The sequence below is a fragment of the Macaca fascicularis genome, chromosome 1 (genome assembly GCF_037993035.2).
Source record: "Macaca fascicularis isolate 582-1 chromosome 1, T2T-MFA8v1.1".
Taxonomy (NCBI): domain Eukaryota; kingdom Metazoa; phylum Chordata; class Mammalia; order Primates; family Cercopithecidae; genus Macaca; species Macaca fascicularis.
Window position 1 is genome coordinate 43,509,440 of NC_088375.1, and position 21,462 is coordinate 43,530,901.

At 36.6% G+C, this 21,462-nt stretch overlaps 1 protein-coding gene across 6 annotated transcripts in view; it reads left to right on the forward strand.

The window, feature by feature from the left end:
- Window positions 1-21,462, forward strand: part of HMCN1 (hemicentin 1) — a 454,750-nt gene that overhangs the window by 259,685 nt on the left and 173,603 nt on the right. For all 6 annotated transcript variants that reach the window (XM_015447093.4, XM_015447120.4, XM_005540243.5 and 3 more), the window contains 5 exons: window positions 2,155-2,309; window positions 17,504-17,782; window positions 18,303-18,584; window positions 19,311-19,419; window positions 20,521-20,690. In XM_015447093.4, the coding sequence (XP_015302579.3) occupies window positions 2,155-2,309; window positions 17,504-17,782; window positions 18,303-18,584; window positions 19,311-19,419; window positions 20,521-20,690 (995 nt within the window). The remainder of the gene's footprint in view (window positions 1-2,154; window positions 2,310-17,503; window positions 17,783-18,302; window positions 18,585-19,310; window positions 19,420-20,520; window positions 20,691-21,462) is intronic.

Sequence of the window (21,462 nt, forward strand, 5' to 3'; positions counted from 1 at the left end):
AACATATTAAAAGATACCATCAATAATTTGATGAATAATAAAATTTTGTTATTTACAGGTCATATAGGCAAAAACATAAAGGTTTGAAATTATCAAGTGTTGACTAGAGTATGGGAAATCAAGATATAGTGCTCTGACAGGGAAGATGTAAATTAGTACCTTAAAAGGCAACTTGTTGATATCTATTAAAATTTGATGCACATACACTGTGATGCAGTATCCCGGAGATGGAAGTAGTCATGCATATCCACAGAGAGGCTTGTATATTGATATTCACTGCGACACTGTGACGGCAAAAAAGTGAAAGCTGGCTAAAACCCAACATTGGGAGAATAGGTAGATACTTTATGGCATAGTCATATTATGGAACACTGTGCATCAATTAAAAATAGTAAGATCAAGCTATGTGTACCAAAAATATCTCCATACCTATTATAGAGTGAAAGAAAAGCAGAACAATAACCTGATACCATTGATATATTAAAACTTTAGATATCTTTGGGAGTATATTTATAAATATTTTTGTTTATAAATGTTTATAAACAATTTTAATTGTTTAAATTGTTTATAAATATAAAACAAAAACAAAAATATTTATAATTTTGTTAAAAACAAAAATGTTCATAAATGTAAAAAATGTGGAAGAATACAAATCAAACTGATAAAGAGAAGTCTCGAAAGCAGACTCACATTAGGGGTCATAGACCAAGGAGAATTTTTCTCATCATAATGCTTTTTTGTTTAAAATTTTTTGTCACTTGCACAATTAACAATCAATAAAAGTTTCAAAGTTACTTAAATTTGAGTAGCATATTATCAAGTATTTCTTTAAAAACTTAAAATGCAGCCAGGTGCGGTGGCTTATGCCTGTAATCCCAGCACTTTGGGAGGCTGAGGCAGGTGTATCACCTGAGGTCAGGAGTTTGAGACCAGCCTGGCAAACATGGTGAAACCCTGTCTCTACTAAAACTGCAAAAATTAGCTGGGTGTGGTGGCAGGCACCTGTAATCCCAGCTACTTGGGAGGGTAAGGCAGGAGAACTGCTTGAACCCAGGAGGCAGAGGTTACAGTGAGCCAAGCTAGCTCCATAGAACTACATCCTGGGCGACAAGAGCGAGACTTCGTCTCAAAGAAAAAAAAAAAAAAAAAAACTTAAAATGCACTAAATAAAGGTACTTTATTCTCTTAACTTTTGAGAGCTATATACAAAGTGTCATACTAAGAAATAATGAAATATACTACCATAGGAAGTGAAATGTTTGTCATTTAATTTTGTAGTGTCTTATGAATCTTACTAGTGTCTTGTGAATATGGCAATGCATTTAATTAATCATTATGTGGCTAAGTCTTTGCAACTTCTAAAAAACTAGCTATGGATATTCCTGAAAACGACTGATGGACTTCAAAGGCATGAGTCTTAGGATATCATAGACTTTAACAACCAAATTTTAAAATAAATCTGCTGCCAATTACATAAACTGAGCATTTTATAGTGTTCAGCAAATGACTCTGTATAGTAGAAAAAGACTTCCTTGACAACCATATACGAGCTTCTTTGACATAAATATCTTTCAATATTTATAATTATGTAAGCGTTTGTATTTATTACAATATTTATTTTTAGAGAAGTTGGCATAATTATTGCCTCCAGTAAAAATAACCATTCATGATATTGTGAATACTCTTCTAGATATTATAATGATATTATTTTAAAATAATATTATTTGGTCCAAAGTTCCTATACTGTAATGTTTAAAACTCTTAATTATCCTTTTCCAGATAATGTTAGAAATTTTAGCTATGCAAACCAAAAAATAAAATTAAAAAAACTAAAAAATGAATAAGAATGGATGAATGAATAAAACAAATAATGACACTACTGGATTTCTATTAATATTGTTACATAATTTAAGTTTGAAATGGAGAAACTTTTCGTCTCAAAGAGATATTTATGATTATCTAACTTCTGTTAGAAAAGTGGTTTAAAACTTTCATTCTTCTGAACAGGAGTGCTAATCATATCGTTTTATGTTTTAAATGAACTTTCACTTGTATTTTTAACTTGTACTAATGATTTTTGTTGTGATAAATAAGAAATATGGAAAACTGAAAATAGACCCATGGAATAATAAAATAAAATTTTATTTTTTCTAGGCCTTTATTTTTGGGTGATCCTAATGTTGAACTTCTAGACAGAGGACAAGTCTTACATTTGAAGAATGCACGGAGAAGTGACAAAGGGCGCTACCAATGTACTGTGTCTAATGCAGCTGGCAAACAAGCCAAGGATATAAAACTAACTATCTATAGTAAGTGTGATTTTCTTATGCTTTTTATTGTCAGCTCTCATTTTAAGTTGAAAAGCAGGGTTTACTCTACTGGTAACTACTCTCTTGTTTAATACTGAATAATTTGGAATACTACATACTTCAAGAGAAGAAGGAGCCTATCTTCATGTGTTTTAAAAGGCTAGAATATTGGATCAAATTTTAATACCTTTTTAAATTAAATATGGATTTCTTCAAAGGATCTAGTGATTTTTATATAATCTCACTTAAAGAGAGCAAGAATTTCCCAATTGGTTAGCATATACACAAACCAAATGTCTGCATCTTTGAAAGGAACAGAACAAACTTCAAAACGTATAGAAATTTATGAAATAGAACAAAGTTGATGATATGCAGACAATTCAATTATTCTATTTTAATTCCACCATGGCCTTTATCCTGACCATGTGATTATCTTTTAAATACCTTATGTGTTTGTGCTATTTTCTCCCAGCTATGTCCCTACCAAATATATGTAGCTCTTTTTTCCCTAACATTATCAGCCTCTTCTGAGGAATGTGATTGCCGAATTCATTTTAATTTTTACCCGTGGAGTCAGAGGTAGGCACATGAATATTCTGTTTCTAGCACAAAGATTTATACAATAGAAAGGAATAGAGCTCAATAGACCTGTAGTGCTCACTGCACTGTCTTCTGTCTTTCCATGGTGTATGATGCTCAAGGAAAGTTCAGATATCTCTTAGAATGTCTCCTCTTACGATCTTCCCAATTAAAAGCAGTCACCTACTTACTGTCTTGTTTTCACGGCACACGTCACTATCTGATATTTGATTGCTTAATTATACGTTTATTTACTTATGATCTATTTCTTTCCCAGGAATTTAAACTCGATAAGAGCAGACTTTTGTTTTGCATGTTCCCTCCTTTAATGTCTGATACATAGCAAGTCTCAAGAAATATTTGCTAAATGAATGAATGGTCTAGTGTTACGCTGTCTAATATGGTAGCCACAAGCCACGTGAGGTTATTGAGTGCTTGAAATGTAGCTAGTCCAAACTAAGATGCGCTGTTATAAAATATACACCAGATATCAAATAATATTTTGGATATATTGGGCAAAGTAAAATGTATTATTAAAATTAATTTCCTCTGTTTCCATATTTTTTAATGTGGCTATTAAAAAATTTAAAATTACATATGTGAGTTTGCATTGTATTTCTATTGGACAATACAGATTGAATAATTAATAAGAGCTTGTGTTGAGGCCCAACCACTGCCACTGACTAGCTTTGTGACTGTGGATAAATTTCCTAAACCCTCTGGGCTTCAGTTTTCTCAGTCTTAAAATGGGGATAATAATAGCACCTATGCAGTAAGTGTTATTGTGAAGATCAAATGCTAGATACTTTACATGGATTATTGAGCTTATACTAAGAACCCAATAAATGTTATTCATTTATCATTACCTAATTAGTGATTGTATCTTCTTAAAACTTAATGTAGATATAGAATCTAGCTTGATTTCTATATAATTTAATTGCTTTCCAAATCTACCTTTTTAAATGTTATACTGTCTTCATGCAAAGTTCAAATAGCTTTCTTGAATCAAAGAAATTATATTTAATGCAGGCTTTTAAATCATTTGTATCTATAAATAAAAGCCTTTGGAAGAAATTAGTCATGAAAAGACATGTTCTCTAAAAAAGAATAACATTGCTGAAAGATTAACTATACAAGCATCCAAGTTAAACAGAAGTACTATTGGTACCATTGGCTTCCCACCAGAGCCAGGCATTTAAACAATAGGTGCAATATTTTTCCCAAGCTGTTGAGTAGCCTTCTCTGCCCTATTGTATTTTTGCCAGGATCTGTGATGAATACATTTTGGTGATTCAATAAGACTCTTATTTCCATGGGACTTGGGTTCTTTCATTTCAGATCCTCTTGTTCACTCTTGATGAGTGAACACTCATCACTCTTGTTCACTCTTGTTCACTCTTGATGCCCCCAAGCACCCAGAAAAGTGGGCTCTATAATAATTAAACCTTCTGGGATTGTCTGAGATAAAAGGCATTATAATATAGCGAAGTTTTGAGTATTATAATTCAGGAAATAGTGCCATTTCCTCCTTATCAATGCTCACCTGCATCTCTTAAGCTTAAATTTATTTCACTTATGAAAATGCTTTTGTTCTTAAAATGGAAAAAAAAAAGTAAAACAGGTATCATGCTTTGGCTAACTGTGAAGAATATGTATGTAGATTTCAGATTGAGAGTGTGTTTCATACTACAGTTGATTCATTCCTTTTCCTTACTTACACACTGATATGAGAATGAAGCAGGTGGGTTGATACACTTGCAAGGTATAAATGAACATTGTGCCTGAAAAAGGAAAGAAACTGAGACAAAATACAAGAAAAAATAAAAGAGATGGCAGATAAAAAAGAAAAAGAAGAATGTCAAAGAGGGAAAAAAGTAAATGAAGTTTTTTTTTTTTTTTTTTTTTTAATACTTTAAGTTCTAGGGTACATGTGCACAATGTGCAGGTTTGTTACATATGTATACATGTGCCATGTTGGTATGCTGCACCCATTAACTCATCATTTACATTACGTATATCTCCTAATGCTATCCCTTCCCCCGATCCCCTCTCCACAATAGGACCCGGTGTGTGATGTTCCCCTTCCTGTGTCCAAGTGACCTCATTGTTCAGTTCCCACCTATGAGTGAGAACATGCCATGTTTGGTTTTCCATTCTTGTGATAGTTTGCTGAGAATGATGGTTTCCAGCTGCATCCATGTCCCTACAAAGGACACAAACTCATCCTTTTTTATGGCTGCATAGTATTCCATGGTGTGTATGTGCCACATTTTCTTAATCCAGTCTGTCACTGATGGACATTTGGGTTGATTCCAAGTCTTTGCTAATGTGGAAACATACATGTGCATGTGTCCTTATAGCAGCATGATTTATAATCCTTTGGGTGTATCCCCAGTAATGGGATGGTCGGGTCAAATGGTATTTCTAGTTCTAGATCCTTGAGGAATCGCCACACTGTTCACAATGGTTGAACTAGTTTACAGGCCCACCAACAGTGTAAAAGTGTTCGTATTTCTCCACATCCTCTCCAGCACCTGTGGTTTCCTGATTTTTTAATGACTGCCATTCTAACTGATGTGAGATGGTATCTCATTGTGGTTTTGATTTGCATTTCTCTGATGGCGAGTGATGATGAGCATTTTTTCATGTGTCTGTTGGCTGTATGAATGTCTTTTTTTGAAGTGTCTGTTCATATCCTTTGCCCACTTTTTGATGGGGTTGTTTGTTTTTTTCTTGTAAATTTGATTGAATTCTTTATAGGTTCTTCCCCAGCCTCGCTGCTACCTTGCAGTTAGATCTCAGACTGCTGTGCTAGCAATTCGGGAGGCTCTGTGGATGTGGGACCCTCTGGGCCAGGTGTGGGATATAATCTCCTGGTGTGCCATTTGCTAAGACCCTTGGTAAAGCGCAGTATTAGGGTGTGAGTTACCCGATTTTCCAGGTGTTGTGTGTCTCAAATTCCTTTGGCTAGGAAAAGGAATTCCCTTCCTCCTTGCACTTCCCAGGTGAGGTGATGCATTGCCCTGCTTCAGCTCCCACTGGTCGGGCTGTACCCGCGGACCAGCGCCAACTGTCTGACATGCCCCAGTGAGATGAACCTGGTACCTCAGTTGAAAATGCAGAAATCATCCGTCTTCTGCGTCGCTCATGCTGGGAGCTGGAGGCTGGAGCTGTTCCTATTCCATAAATGAAGTTTTAATATCCTATCAGGAGATTGTGCAGATTTACTAGTAGTTCTGAGGCAAAGATTTGTAAGCGGAGGTCCATGGATGAGTTTTGGAGGTTTCAGAGCTTCCCTAAGTCAGCAGTCCCCAACCATTTTGGCACCAGGGTCAGTTTTGTGGAATGAAACTGTTCCACTGCACATCATCAGTCATTAGTTGGATTCTCATGAGAAGCCCGTGAAATAGGGTCTGTGCTCCTATGAGAATCTGATGCCCTCATCGAGCTGACAGGAGACAGAGCTCAGGTGGTAATGCTTGCTCGTCCATCACCTCCTGCTATAGGGCCCAGTTCCTAACAGCCCAAGGATCCGAATGCTTCCATGGCCCAGGTGTTGGGAACTCCTGCCCTCAATTATATAAAAGTCTTAGAGTGATCCGCACCAAGATAGCTGAATAGGAACAGCTCCAGCCTCCAGCTCCCAGCATGAGCAACACAGAAGACAGGTGATTTCTGCATTTCCAACTGAGATACTGGGTTCATCTCACTGGGGCGTGTTGGACAGTGGGTACAGGACAGTGGGTACAGCCCAATAAGTGAGAGCTGAAGCAGGGTGAGGCATCTGAGAAGTGCAAGGGGGAAGGGAATTCACTTTCCTAGCCAAGGGAAACCATGACACACAACACCTGGAAAATCAGGTCACTCCCACCCTAATACTGCGCTGTACCAAGGGTCTTAGCAAACGGCATACCAGATTATATCCCGCACCTAGCTCAGAGGGTCCCACGCCCACAGAGCCTCCATTATTGCTAGCACAGCAGTCTGAGATCTAACTGCAAGGCAGCAGCAAGGCTGAGGGAGGGGTGCCCGACATTGCTGAGGCTTTAGTAGGTAAACAAAGTGACCAGGAAGCTCGAACTGCGTGGAGCCCAGTGCAGCTCAAGGAGGCCAGCCTACCTCTGTAGACTCCACCTCTGGGGACAGGGCATAGCCAAACAAAAGGCAGCAGAAACCTCTGCAGATGTAAATGTCCCTGTCTGACAGCTTTGAAGAGAGTAGTGGTTTTCCCAGCATGGAGTTTGAGATCTCAGAATGGACAGATTGTCTGTTCAAGTGGGTCCCTGACCCCTGAGTAGCCTAACTGGGAGACATCCTCCACTAGGGGCAGACTGACACCTCACACCTCACATGGCTGGGTACACCTCTGAGACGAAGCTTCCAGAGGAACGATCATACAGCAACATTTGCTGTTCAGCAATGTTCACTCTCTGCAGCCTCCACTGCTGATACCCAGACAATCAGGGTCTGGAGTGGACCTTGAGCAAACTCCAACAGACCTGTAGCTGAGGTTCCTGACTGTTAGAAGGAAAAATAACAAACATAAAGGAAATCCACACCAAAACTCCATTTGTATGTCACCATCATCAAAGACCAAAGGTAAATTAAAACCACAAAGATGGGGAAAAAGCAGTACAGAAAAGCTGGAAACTCTAAAAATCAGAGTGCCTCTACCCCTCCAAAGGAATGCAGCTCCTCACCAGCAATGGAACCAAGCTGGACGGAGAATTAATTTGATGAGTTGAGAGAAGAAGACTTCAGACAATCAAACTTCTCTGAGCTAAAGGAGGAATTATGAACCCAGCACAAAGAAACTAAACACCTTGAAAAAAGATTTGATGAAGGGCTAACTAGAATAACCAATGCAGAGAAGTCCTTAAACGAACTGATAGAGATGAAAACCATGACACGAGAACTACGTGACAAATGCACAAGCTTCAGTAACTGACTCAATCAACTGGAAGAAAGGGTATCAGTGATTGCAGATCAAATGAATGAAATGAAGTGAGAAGAGAAGTTTAGAGAAAGAAGAGTAAAAAGAAATGAACAAAATCTCCAAGAAACATGGGACTATGTGAAAAGACCAAATCTACATCTGATTGGGGTACCTGAAAGTGACGGGGAGAATGGAACCAAGTTGGAAAACACTCTGCAGGATATTGTCCAGGAGAACTTCCCCAACCTGGCAAGGCAGGCCAACATTCAAATTCAGGAAATACAGAAAATGCCACAAAGATACTCCTCAAGAAGAGCAACTCCAAGACACATAATTATCAGATTCACCAAAGTTGAAATAAAGGAAAAAATGTTAAGGGCAGCCAGAGAGAAAGGTCAGGTTACACACAAAGGGAAGCCCTTCAGACTAACAGTGGATCTCTCAGCAAAAACTCTACAAGCAGAAGAGAGTGGGGCCAATATTCAATTCTTAAAAAAAGAATTTACAACACAGAATTTAATATCCAGCCAAACTAAGTTTCATAAGTGAAGGAGATATAAAATTCTTTACAGACAAGCAAATGCTGAGAGATTTTGTCACCACCAGACCTGCCCTACAAGAGATCCTGAAGGAAGCATTAAACATGGAAAGTAACAACCGGTACCAACCACTGCAAAAACATGCCAAAATGTAAAGACCATTGATGTTAGGAAGAAACTGCATCAACTAATGAGCAAAATAACCAGCTAACATCATAATGACAGGATAAAATTTACATATAACAATATTAACCTTTAATGTAAATGGGCTAAATGCTCCAGTATAAAGACACAGGTTGCCAAATTGGATAAAGAGTCAAGACCAATCAATTTGCTGTATCCTGGAGACTGATCTCAAGTGCAGAGACACACATAGGCTCAAAATAAAGGGATGGAGGAAGATCTACCAAGCAAATGGAAAACAAAAAAAGGCAAGGGTTGCATTCCTAGTCTCTGATAAAACAGACTTTAAACCAACAAAGATCAAAAGACACAAAGAAGGCCATTACATAATGGTAAAGGGATCAATTCAACAGAAGAGCTAACTATCCTAAACATATATGCACCCAATACAGGAGCACCTAGATTCATAAAGCAAGTCCTTAGAGACTTACAAAGAGACTTAGACTCTCACACAGTAATAATGGGAGACTTAAACACCCCACTGTCAAGATGAGAAGGATCAACGAGACAGAAAGTTAACAAGGATATCCAGGAATTGAACACAACTCTGCACCAAGCAGACCTAATAGACATCTACAGAACTCTCCACCCCAAATCAACAGAATATACATTCTTCCCTGCACCACATCGCACTTATTCCAAAACTGACTACATAATTGGAAGTAAAGCACTCCTGGCAAATGTAAAAGAATAGAAATTATAACAAACTGTCTCTCAGACCACAGTGCAATCAAACTAGAACTCAGGATTAAGAAACTCACTCAAAACTGCTCAACTACATGGAAACTGAACAACCTGCTCCTGAAGGACTATTGGGTACATAACGAAATGAAGGCAGAAACAAAGATGTTCTTTGAAACCAATGAGAACAAAGATACAACATACCAGAATCTCTGGGACACATTTAAAGCAGTGTGTAGAGGGAAATTTAAAGCACTAAATGCCCACAAGAGAAAGCAGGAAAGATCTAAAATGGACACTCTAACATCACAATTAAAAGAACTAGAAAAGCAAGAGCAAACACATTCAAAAGCTAGAAGAAGGCAAGAAATAACTAAGATCAGAGCAGAAGTGAAGGAGATAGAGACACGAAAAACCCTTAGAAAAATCAATTAATCCAGGAGCTGGTTTTTTGAAAAGATCAGCAAAATTGGTAGACCACTAGCAAGACTAATAAAGAAGACAAGAGAAAAGAATCAATAGACGCAATATAAAATGAAAAAGGGTATATCACCACTGACCCCCCAGAAATACAAACTACCATCAGAGAATACTTTAAACACCTCTACGCAAATAAACTAGAAAATCTAGAAGAAATGGATAAATTCCTGGACACATACACTCGCCCAAGACTAAACCAGGAAGAAGTTGAATCCCTGAATAGAACAATAACAGGTTCTGAAATTGAGGCAAAATTAATGGCCTACCAACCAAAAAAAAGTCCAGGACCAGACGGATTCACAGCTGAATTCTACCAGAGGTACAAGGAGGACCTGGTACCATTCCTTCTGAAATTATTCCAATCAATAGAAAAAGAGAGAATCCTCCCTAACTCATTTTATGAGGCCAGCATCATCCTGATACCAAAGCTTGGCAAAGACACAACAGAAAAAAAACAGAATTTTAGACCAATATCCCTGATGCACATCGATGGGAAAATCCTCAATAAAATACTGGCAAACCAAATCCAGCAGCACATCAAAAAGCTGATCCACCATGATCAAGTGGGCTTCATCCCTGGGATGCAAGGCTGGTTCAACATACGCAAATCAATAAACATAATCCAGCATATAAACAGAACCAAAGACAAAAACCACAGGATTATCTCAATAGATTCAGAAAAGGCCTTTGACAAAATTCAACAGCCCTTCATGCTAAAAGCTCTCAATAAATTTGATATTGATGGAACATATCTCAAAATAATAAGAGCTATTGATGACAGACCCACAACCAATATCATACTGAATGGGCAAAAACTGGAAGCATTCCCCTTGAAAACTGGCACAAGACAGGGATGCCCTCTGTCAGCACTCCTACGCAGCATAGTGTTCGAAATTCTGGCCAGGGCAATCAGGCAAGAGAAAGAAATAAAGGGTATTCAGTTAGGAAAAGAGGAAGTCAAATTGTCCCTCTTTGCAGATGACATGATTGTATGTTTAGAAAACCCCATTGTCTCAGCCCAAAATGTCCTTAAGCTGATAAGCAACTTCAGCAAAGTCTCAGGATACAAAATTAATGTGCAAAAATCACAAGCATTTGTATACACCAGTAACAGACAAACAGAGAGCCAAATCATGAATGAACTTCCATTCACAATTGCTACAAAGAGAATAAAATACCTAGGAATCCAACTTACAAGGGATGTGAAAGACCTCTTCAAGGAGAACTACAAACCACTGTTCAATGAAATAAAAGAGGACACAAACAAATGGAAGAACATACCATGCTCATGGATAGGAAGAATCAATATCATGAAAATGGCCATACTGCCCAAGGTAATTTATAGATTCAATGCCATCCCCATGAAGCTACCAATGACTTACTTCACAGAACTGGAAAAACTACTTTAAAGTTCATATGGAACCCAAAAAGAGCCTGCATTGCCAAGACAGTCCTAAGCCAAAAGAACAAAGCTGGAGGCATCATGCTACCTGACTTAAAACTATACTACAAGGCTACAGTAACCAAAACAGCATGATACTGGTACCAAAACAGAGATAGAGACCAATGAAACAGAACAGAGCCTTCAGAAATAATATCACACATCTAGAACCATCTGATCTTTGAGAAACCTGACAAAAACAAGAAATGGCTAACGGATTCCCTATTTAATAAATGGTGATGGGAAAACTGACTAGCCATAAGCAGAAAGCTGAAACTGGATCTCTTCCTTATGCCTTATACAAAAATTAATTCAAGATGGATTAGAGACTTAAATGTTAGACCTAAAACCATAAAAACCTTAGAAGAAAACCTAGGCAGTACCATTCAGGACATAGGCATGAGCAAGGACTTCATGTCTAAAACACCAAAAGCAATGACAACAAAAGCCACAATTGACAAATGGGATCTCATTAAACTAAAGAACTTCTGCACAGCAAAAGAAACTACCATCAGAGTGAACAGGCAACCTACAGAATGGGAGAAAATTTTAGCAATCTACTCATCAGACAAAGGGCTAATGTCCAGAACCTACAAAGAACTCAAACAAATTTACAAGAAAAAAACAACCCCATCAAAAAGTGGGCAAAGAATATGAACAGACACTTCTCAAAGGAAGACATTTATGCAGCCAACAGACACATGAAAAAGTGCTAATCATCACTAGCCATCAGAGAAATGCAAATCAAACCACAATGAGATACCATCTCACACCAGTTAGAATGGCGATCATTAAAAAGTCAGGAAACAACAAGTGCTGGAGAGGATGTGGAGAAATACGAACACTTTTACACTGTTGGTGGGCCTGTAAACTAGTTCAACCATTGTGGAAGACAGTGTGGTGAGTCATCAAGGATATAGAACTAGAAATACCATTTGGCCCCGCCATCCCATTACTGGGTATATACCCAAAGGATTATAAATCATGCTACTGTAAAGACACATGCACACGTATGTTTATTGTGGCACTATTCACAATAGCAAAGACTTGGAACCAACCGAAATGTCCATCAATGACAGACTGGATTAAGAAAATGTGGCACATATACACCATGGAATACTATGCAGCCACAAAAAAGGATTAATCCATGTCCTTTGTAGAGACATGGATGCAGCTGGAAGCCATCGTTCTCAGCAAACTATCACAAGAACAGAAAACCAAACACGGCATGTTCTCACTCATAGGTTGAAATTGAATAATGAGAACACTTTGACACAGGAGGGGGAACATCTCACACTGGGGCCTGTTGTGGGGAGGCAGGAGGGGAAGGGATAGCATTAGGAGATATACCTAATGTAAATGACAAGTTAATGGGTGCAGCACACCAACATGGCACATGTATACATATGTAACAAACCTGCACATTGTGCACACGTACCCTAGAACTTAAAGTATAATAAATAAGAAAAAAAGTCTTGGAGTGTGTGTGTGTGTGTGTGTGTGTGTGTGTCTGTGTGTGTCTGTGTGTATGCATGTGTAAGCGGGGGGTACATGGGCGTATCTATACATGCATATATATGCACATATATGTACAGTTTAATGGGCAGTGTATTCATAATTTTTATTTGTATTCCCTTCTCCCAAATGGAAGTTTAGTTCTCTGGCAAATACGTATGCATTACAATGAAACAGGAAGTGAAATATTTATGTAATTGTCAAATTTAAGCAGTGGATACTATGTTATTATACCATCAATTACAAATATTCTTTGAATAATTTTTCTCGTTTTCATAAATACAGACTTTTAAAGTAGACCCTTTCTGATACAAATAATATTCCTTTCTAAAGCATTCACAAAATATGTGGATTTGTCTGAACCTGTGTTCTTGGTTTCATTAATATATTATCCATCTACTTAGGCTAGCCAATGATTTACACAATTTGAGCCAAAGTTTGATAGGCATTTATAGATTAACATACAATATAAATAATCTCAATCAAAATTAAAATTTAAAGCATGAGTAAAATGCTCTTTCTTAGGATTTCAAAATAGTAGCTTGAATTTGTGTTAATTAATTATGTATAGCAGGACTTGGCAAACCTTTTTTATAAAGGACAATATAGTAAATATTTTAGGCTTTGCAGACCATTAGGCAAAATCAAGGAGATAATATAGATACTTATACAATTAGAGAGAAACATATTTCTACAAAATTGTTTGTTCGTGAAATTCCATTTATTTGATATTTTTTTTAATTATAAACTTTTCATAATACAAGTCTACTAATGAGAAAAATAGAGTTATTTTGTGGGGAAACATTTCACTTAATTGAAATTTGAAGTTAGTATTCTCTATCATCAAAATCAATTGCAAATGTTCATCTGCTACTGGTAGTTTGTTTTTTTTGTTTTTTTTTTTTTTCCTGAGAGGGACTCTCGCTGTCACCCAGCCTGGAGTGCAGTGGCGTGATCTCGGCTCACTGCAACCTCCACCTCTTGGGTTCAAGCAATTCTCCTGCCTCAGCTTCCCGAGTAGCTGGGATTACAGGTGCCCGCCACCATGCCCAGGTAATTTTTTGCATTTTTATTAGAGATGGCATTTCACTGTGTTAGCCAGGATGGTCTCGAACTCCTGACCTTGTGATCTGCCCGCCTCAGCCTGCCAAGTGCTGGGATTACAGGTGTGAGCCATCGCGCCCAGCCTACTTTTGATTTTTAATGAGATTTTATCTATTTCATCTTTGAAAATGTCTCTTCATACAGATAAGTACTGCCTAGTACTGATATCATTTCACAGGCATATTTTAATTGTGCATATTCATTGCTTGGAAGCCATTTACAGAATGTTATTATATTCTTATTTTGATATTTGACTGCAAATTAATAAATTCTAGGTGAAGGTTAGGTGGAAAGCCTTCATTTTCAAAGATAACTAGATTTTGAATGCGAAAATTTTCTTTGCATTTGCCTCAAGGTGTGACACCCTGCTAGAACTGTAGTTAAAGCTCAGAAAATATATCCACTACACATTTGTGGAGGAATCTAGATCTCACTTTTTGCTTGAACTTTTGGCAGCATGGAGAATGTATAAAACTGCTTGACATGTGACTAAAACAACACAATAACTACCATGGTATATATTTTGCGTATATGTACTTTTTTGGTCTGGTAATTTGGGGTTGGACTCATTTTGAAACACTATCAAGTTTACAGCAAAACCTAATTTCCAAAAGCATTCAGTATTCGATAAGAGTGTTTAAGAATGATTCTTTTTATTGAGAAAGAAGTTCAGTCTCAGCCCTGAGCTCAAAAAAAGTGCAATGAAACTTCATCACCACTAATGCATTGACCTGCTGTGTGGTAAGGCAAGTCAGGATATTCAGTTCGACTTCTGACAAAAAGTCATAGAACTGATGATGTTTATATGAGAGCAAACAAAGTATAGCATTTAACACTACTGGTTCAATGACACCTGAATCTTTTACACGAAGTGCCTGCTGGGGAATAATACAATGAAAAAACATAGATTTTTTTAAACACTTTACATTGTAATAAGCTTTGTAAACTTGTCTAAGCCTGTTTTTTGCTTCACGTATATTTTTACCAACACCAATTGTAACAAATCTTAGCAGATTCCACTTCAGGTTGTAATAAATTAGTGTTTTTTTCAACTTTTCTGAAAATATTTTTGTCTGTTGTTTCTCAGACTGCTCTAAGAGGCGAATTCTTCAGTGTACGTTTTTGTTTTTGTTTTTGTTTACACTTTCATTGGTTCCTCAAATAAACAAGAACAGGTGAGCAGTGTCAGTAACATCTGTCAACTTGTCAAAAGCCAAGAATACTATTGAGTAAAAAGTTGTCTTAAAAAAATTTGACTATTGATGTTGCTCCCAGTGTTCTCAACTCTTCAAGCAATTATTCTCACTAAGAATAATTTAACACATTCTAAGTAAGAATCTTTAACAAATTTATTTTCTTTAGACACGTTTCTTTTGCCTCTGAAATCATGTCTGATTTAATTAAATCACCATTGGTAAATGGCTTTCCTTGGTTGGCTAACAAATAAGCCTCTCAGAAATTTAGTTTGGTTGTAGCCTTATTTTGGATTATTTTTGTGAAGAAATTTGCTATGATAAAACATTTCATTTTATGTTTTCTAATTTTTCAAACTCTTGATTTTTAAAATTGGGAATATTTTGATGGCTGCTTAGTCTAGTGATTATTAGAATAGGTATAGTGTTACAAAATAAACACAGTATTTTGCCCTTTAATTTGATAAAATACTCCGCACTGTGCTGTGTCTTAAAAATGAGATATTTTACTATCTTTTCTTGTTCTGACATAAGGAGTATTCACTGGTGATAAAATTAAATAAAATATCACAGTATGGTGATATACATAGCACTAAAAATGCTATCAAGTTGTAACTATGCCACCAAAATTTACAGTAAGCTGAACAGCAGCAGAAGCAATGTGAACACCATATTGGTTTTTGCTTTAACTCTTTACTCTGCTACTGTTGAGTAAAAGCCTTAGACAATATGTAAATGAATGAATGTGACTATATCCCAGTAAAACTCTATGGACACTAAAGTTTGAGTTTCATATAATTTTCAGATGTAACAAAATGTTATTATTTTGATTTTTTTTCAACAATTATAAAATGTAAAAGCCATTCTTAGCTTAGCATCTCCTGGCCTGTGGGCCACAATTGACTGACCCCTGATATTTATAGTAAGCCTCCTGAGAGAAAAATGATTCTATCATCGAATTTACCTCAAAGTATAGTAGATCTTGCCTTAAGTTATGTGAGAGAAAAAAATGTGTACATGAATGTTTGTCAGTATGGACTGGTTCTAAGAATGATTACCAGAAAATATTAAGGTACTCTACTCAGCATCCAGATCTTGTTTTCTAATATCCTTGCTTTCTAATATCCATTAAAAGGGACCAGGCTCCTTGGAGAAATAGTTAAGTCTGGAGCTAGGGCAGGGAATACACAAGATGATCCTGGAGCATGTAGTAAGGCTGGAAAGTAAGGAAGTAAGTGCAAATAATAAAACAAAATAAAATAGTGAGGGTATATTGAAGGGACTTAAGAGGCAACTGAAAGACCTCCCAATAGCCCAAACTGGATAAATAATGTAGTATTGGGTGTAAACCAAGGCATATAAGTTTTTATGAGTCCATATTGATAAAAATAAGTGATTGACTCAATAAATAAAATGAGAAGAAGAGACACATCTTCATAGAGAAGAATTATAATTAAATTATGTAGGTAGTCTCCTCTCATAGAAGTAGAACATAACTCCTCACTTCATTTGTATGGGCTGGAATAAGGACTCCCTTCAAAGGAAAGAGGAGGAAAAAGAGTAACTTTACAGTAGAGAAATATGGCAAACACTACCTTAGCCAGGTTACCAAAGGTACATGCTATCAACATAACTTAGCACAGTTCTCAGTGATAAGTCATGTTGATAGCATGTACGTTTGGTAGCATATGATGAAAATGGCACTTTACCTATATGGTCTCCCTCTCAAAACCCATAATCCCAGCTTAACCATGAGAAAAACATTCTATCAAGTATGCTATTCTAAAACTTTATTAAGATTATATTGATACTCAAATTCATACACATGCCATTTGATTTCTTTTAAATTATTGCGATGATAGCATGATCTTAGAATGACCATATTCAGAATTTGCAGCAGAGACTGAGTGACTTGAGTTATTTTTCCAGCAGTACAGCCCTTATGTAGTGTGAGAGGCCAGACATGTGGTTGCTGAATTGTCGGAGATACACATGTAGACAATTGGATGAGTAAAGTTGAGTGAATGGAGTCTTGGCAGTACCCACCACCCCCCAAAAAAGAAAAAAATAGCAAGAAGCAAATATTGAAGACTCCGCAGCTATTATGAATAGCTGGTTCTGATAGCACTTAGACCTTTAGTATTTCTTGGGGAGAGGGCATACAGTTGTACCACATGTGACATTTTTGCTCCCTTGGTCTGATTTGAAACTTGCTGTGTCTACTTTGAGTGGGGTTTTATTTTGTTTTGCTTTGTTGGTTAAACATAACTATCTTAGTTATTCTAATATGATCTCTTGAACCTAAATGACTCCCTGAAATGGAATCTGTGACTTTCTGTTTTTACTGAAATCTGAAACCCAAACGGGGAATGATAAAGATGGTTTTGACAATACAGGAAACTCATTATCAGGAGATAAACCACAGACTTCCCAATTGTCTTTAATTTACTTTAAATGCATTGTATAAACATCTATAGCATTTACGATTTTGATGAAGATGCTGAAACTTAGATGACTTGTTTTTGTTCTGAAATCCTTTGTAGTTCCACCTAGTATTAAAGGAGGAAATGTCACCTCAGACATATCAGTATTGATCAACAGCATTATTAAACTGGAATGTGAAACACGGGGACTTCCAATGCCTGCCATTACTTGGTATAAGGACGGGCAGCCAATCATGTCCAGCTCACAAGCACTTTATATTGATAAAGGACAATATCTTCATATTCCTCGAGCACAGGTCTCTGATTCAGCAATATATATGTGTCATGTAGTGAATGTTGCTGGAACTGCTGAAAAATCATTCCATGTGGATGTCTATGGTAAGGAACAACATTTGCTTTAATTATATACCTTTCTACCTATGCTTTCTAATATGCAAATATCCAATTTATTCACTAATAATCCTCGGTGGGTTTGTCTTTTTCAATATACATGGATAGGAATTGGAAGAATTTGTTCCATGATTTGAAAAAATATTTTTAAAACCTAAGGTTAGCAAGAGGGTGTCCATTCATTCAACTAACCTTTGCCATGGCACTTGGAGCATCTAGACAATTTGGTTGTTACTGAAAAGGCAAAGTAGTTGTTGGGACTAAGATCATTCTCTACTATTGATCTTTTATAAGCCAGACAGTCCAGAGTTTCCAGAATAATTAGGACAGTTACAGATTAGCTGAACCAATAAATTCTTTCCTCAATAGCTTAGAGGGAGACAGGCATACAGATAGATTTTAATGGTCAAACTTTATGAGAAAAAACAAAAACTCTTCTTTATTTCATTAGAATGTATTTTGTGACCACACAAATAATTGCCTGAAATGTTGCTATGTTTCTCCCTAGTTCCTCCAATGATTGAAGGTGACTTGGCCATGCCTTTGAATAAGCAAGTAGTTATTGCTCATTCTCTGACACTGGAATGCAAAGCTGCTGGAAACCCTTCTCCCATTCTCACCTGGTTGAAAGATGGTGTACCTGTGAAAGCTAATGACAATATCCACATAGAAGCTGGTGGGAAGAAACTCGAAATCATGAGTGCCCAAGAAATTGATCAGGGACAGTACATATGCGTGGCTACCAGTGTGGCAGGAGAAAAGGAAATCAAATATGAAGTTGATGTCTTGGGTAAATAAGGATGCCACTGCCTTGGTTCTCAGATTCATAGCAAAACCTGATTAGTTTGTTAAATGTTTTTGTTGTTCGTGCAATAATAAAACAATTAAAAGAAGGTATAGTCCTCTGTGCAACTGTGGATTGCACATTACCAAGGGGTGGATTTGTCACCAGAGACTCAGGATCTAGAATCTTACATAAATTTTCCACTAGTTTTGATAGGTATACTTGATATTTGCAAGTGCATAGATACATTTTTACGTCTATGACAATGTCTAATCGCAGTGAACAACAACATGGTCTTTTGCCATAAACACTGTGCCAGGTAACAGGAAACCTAGTCTCTGGGCCGTGGAAAGTCATCTTACAACCTTGAAACCCAGTATCTTTATCTATAAATTTAAGGCTTTTGAATAGATGCCCAATTTTGGGAGTTTCTTTCTCTTGTGCTTATGAAAATAAACAGTATAAAATATGAATCAACTTTATATTCACCTGGCATCAGTGGTACCATAGTACTAGATGGAGGAATAGCTATGATATGTAAAAAGTATGTTTATTGATCCTGACAAGTGTTTACTGTAAAATGTATTTAAAATGCATTTCAAGTCCCCTTCGTGTATCAAACTACTATCATACTTATCAGCCTTCTGAACTGCTATGTATTATTGCTTCATGTGATGGTGTGTTTCTTGTTGTATACATTTCTTTGTGTGTTACATTCCTGTTGTTTTCTAGTGCCACCAGCTATAGAAGGAGGAGATGAAACATCTTACTTCATTGTGATGGTTAATAACTTACTGGAGCTAGATTGTCATGTGACAGGCTCTCCCCCACCAACTATCATGTAAGGGTTTTGGTATGTCTTCTAAATACCGCTTTTTGTTTCGAGTGTTTTAGAGGTATCTTGAAAGCTGTTCTGTACCATTAAAAAGGATTGTATGAAATTGTATTCTTTATATTCCTCTTTTAAGACATACTCTATCTATATACAAGGCAATGTCTACTTGATAGTCAAAAGGCACCTAAATTTGCTCAGTTAGAGGAATTGCATTGTATGGACTTAGAAATTACATATTTTGAGGAATTCCATTGTATGGTCTAGAAATTACATATTTAGTTCGCAGAGACAGTCTATTAAGTAGTATTGTCAGACTCTCCTGAGGTACTGAAATGTTTGACAGACTACTAAATAAAAAGAAGTATACCAGACATATTAGGTAAACAGGGAAAGTTAACATGAGTATGTGTTTACCAATTCTTTTTTTCTTATTCTTTAATTTTCAAAGCATGTATTAAATACTTAGCTTTTGTTTCCAAGTCACAATGGGATATGCAGAAGAAGAGTTAGTGAAGGAAATGAAATATGTTCACACATGATTATAAAACTAACTGGAATGTATAGAAATGTAAAAATATAATGCTATATGATTTCAAAGTTTTGTTTACAGTTGTTTTAAGATTGTGTATGTTTTGCTGGTTATTAAACATTGAAGAGGGTAATATTTAGGAGCACTTGTCTGTTTTCTAATTAATTTGTTTTTCTAATTTTAAATTTTTTTGTACATAGTGGGTGTATATATTTATGGGTTATATGAGATATTTTGGTTCAGGTATGCATACATAATAATCATGTCATGGTAAATGGGATATCCGTCACCTCAAGCATTTATGCGTTGTATTGCAAACAATCCAATACTTCTCCCTTTTTTGTAGCCTAAAATTAGTAGAAGAATAAAGAACTCAACACATAATTATTGGGTTCCAGCAATATGCCAACCTCTATGTTAGGCCAGGTTTCCTTTTTTTTCTCTTTTTCATTTACAATTTATTTTACAGAGTAAGCAACTAGGAAATTAGACAAATATACAATAGAAACTTTATATATCTTCTAGGATACGATTGACTTAAAATATTTATCCAGACTTCCTTTTGCCTTTTTCTATAGGTGGCTGAAGGATGGTCAGTTAATTGATGAAAGGGATGGATTTAAGATATTGTTAAATGGACGCAAACTGGTTATTGCTCAGGCTCAAGTGTCAGACACAGGCCTTTATCGGTGCATGGCAACAAATACTGCTGGAGACCACAAGAAGGAATTTGAAGTGACTGTTCATGGTATGCTGAATGAGAGACAGGAGCTTTGCATTTTAAATTAATTTATGCATTGTTTTATTATCTAACTCAGAATTGTAGCTCAATAATGTGAATAAATCCTGAGTTGTGGAAGGTAGTGTAAAGGATATGAATTTCAGTTGTATAATGACAGATTTTTTTAGTTACTTTATTGACCCAGAGACTCAACCAAGATGTATCATGTGAACACATGCAGACAGTAGCCAAAATAATTCTGGGAAATAAATAAATAAATAAATGTAGACAGAATTTAAATGTTAGGAAGTGTGTTCTACATAGAATGCCAAGGTCTGAGGAATTAGACCAAATAAGATAGAAGAGGCATGGAACAACTTCCAAGTAAAGAGGTTATGTAAGCGTTTAAGGTTTTAGCCAAAGCAAGAGGGATGGTGAATACAGTAGTTTGCAGAAATGGTGGCTGAAGATGTAATTGAAGGATCTGAGGGACATAAGTACATTCACAAAACTGGCACATTAGGAGTATAACCATTACTCTAATGACAGAAGCAACCCTCTGCCAGGGTATTGTGTGTCTCACTTGCTGGCAGAACTTGGGAAGGGAGTACTGGAACGAGAAACTGGACAGCCACTTGGAAACCACAAGGAGTGTCTATGAATGTCAACTTTATTCTCCCTCTGTCTCTGTAGACTGCTGTTTTCTTGATTTTTAGCCCATATCCCATGATGGAATATAGATAACCCTGTTTTTCAGTCTCAGTCCCAATTCCTGAGGGAGGAAATCTGGCAGGCCCAA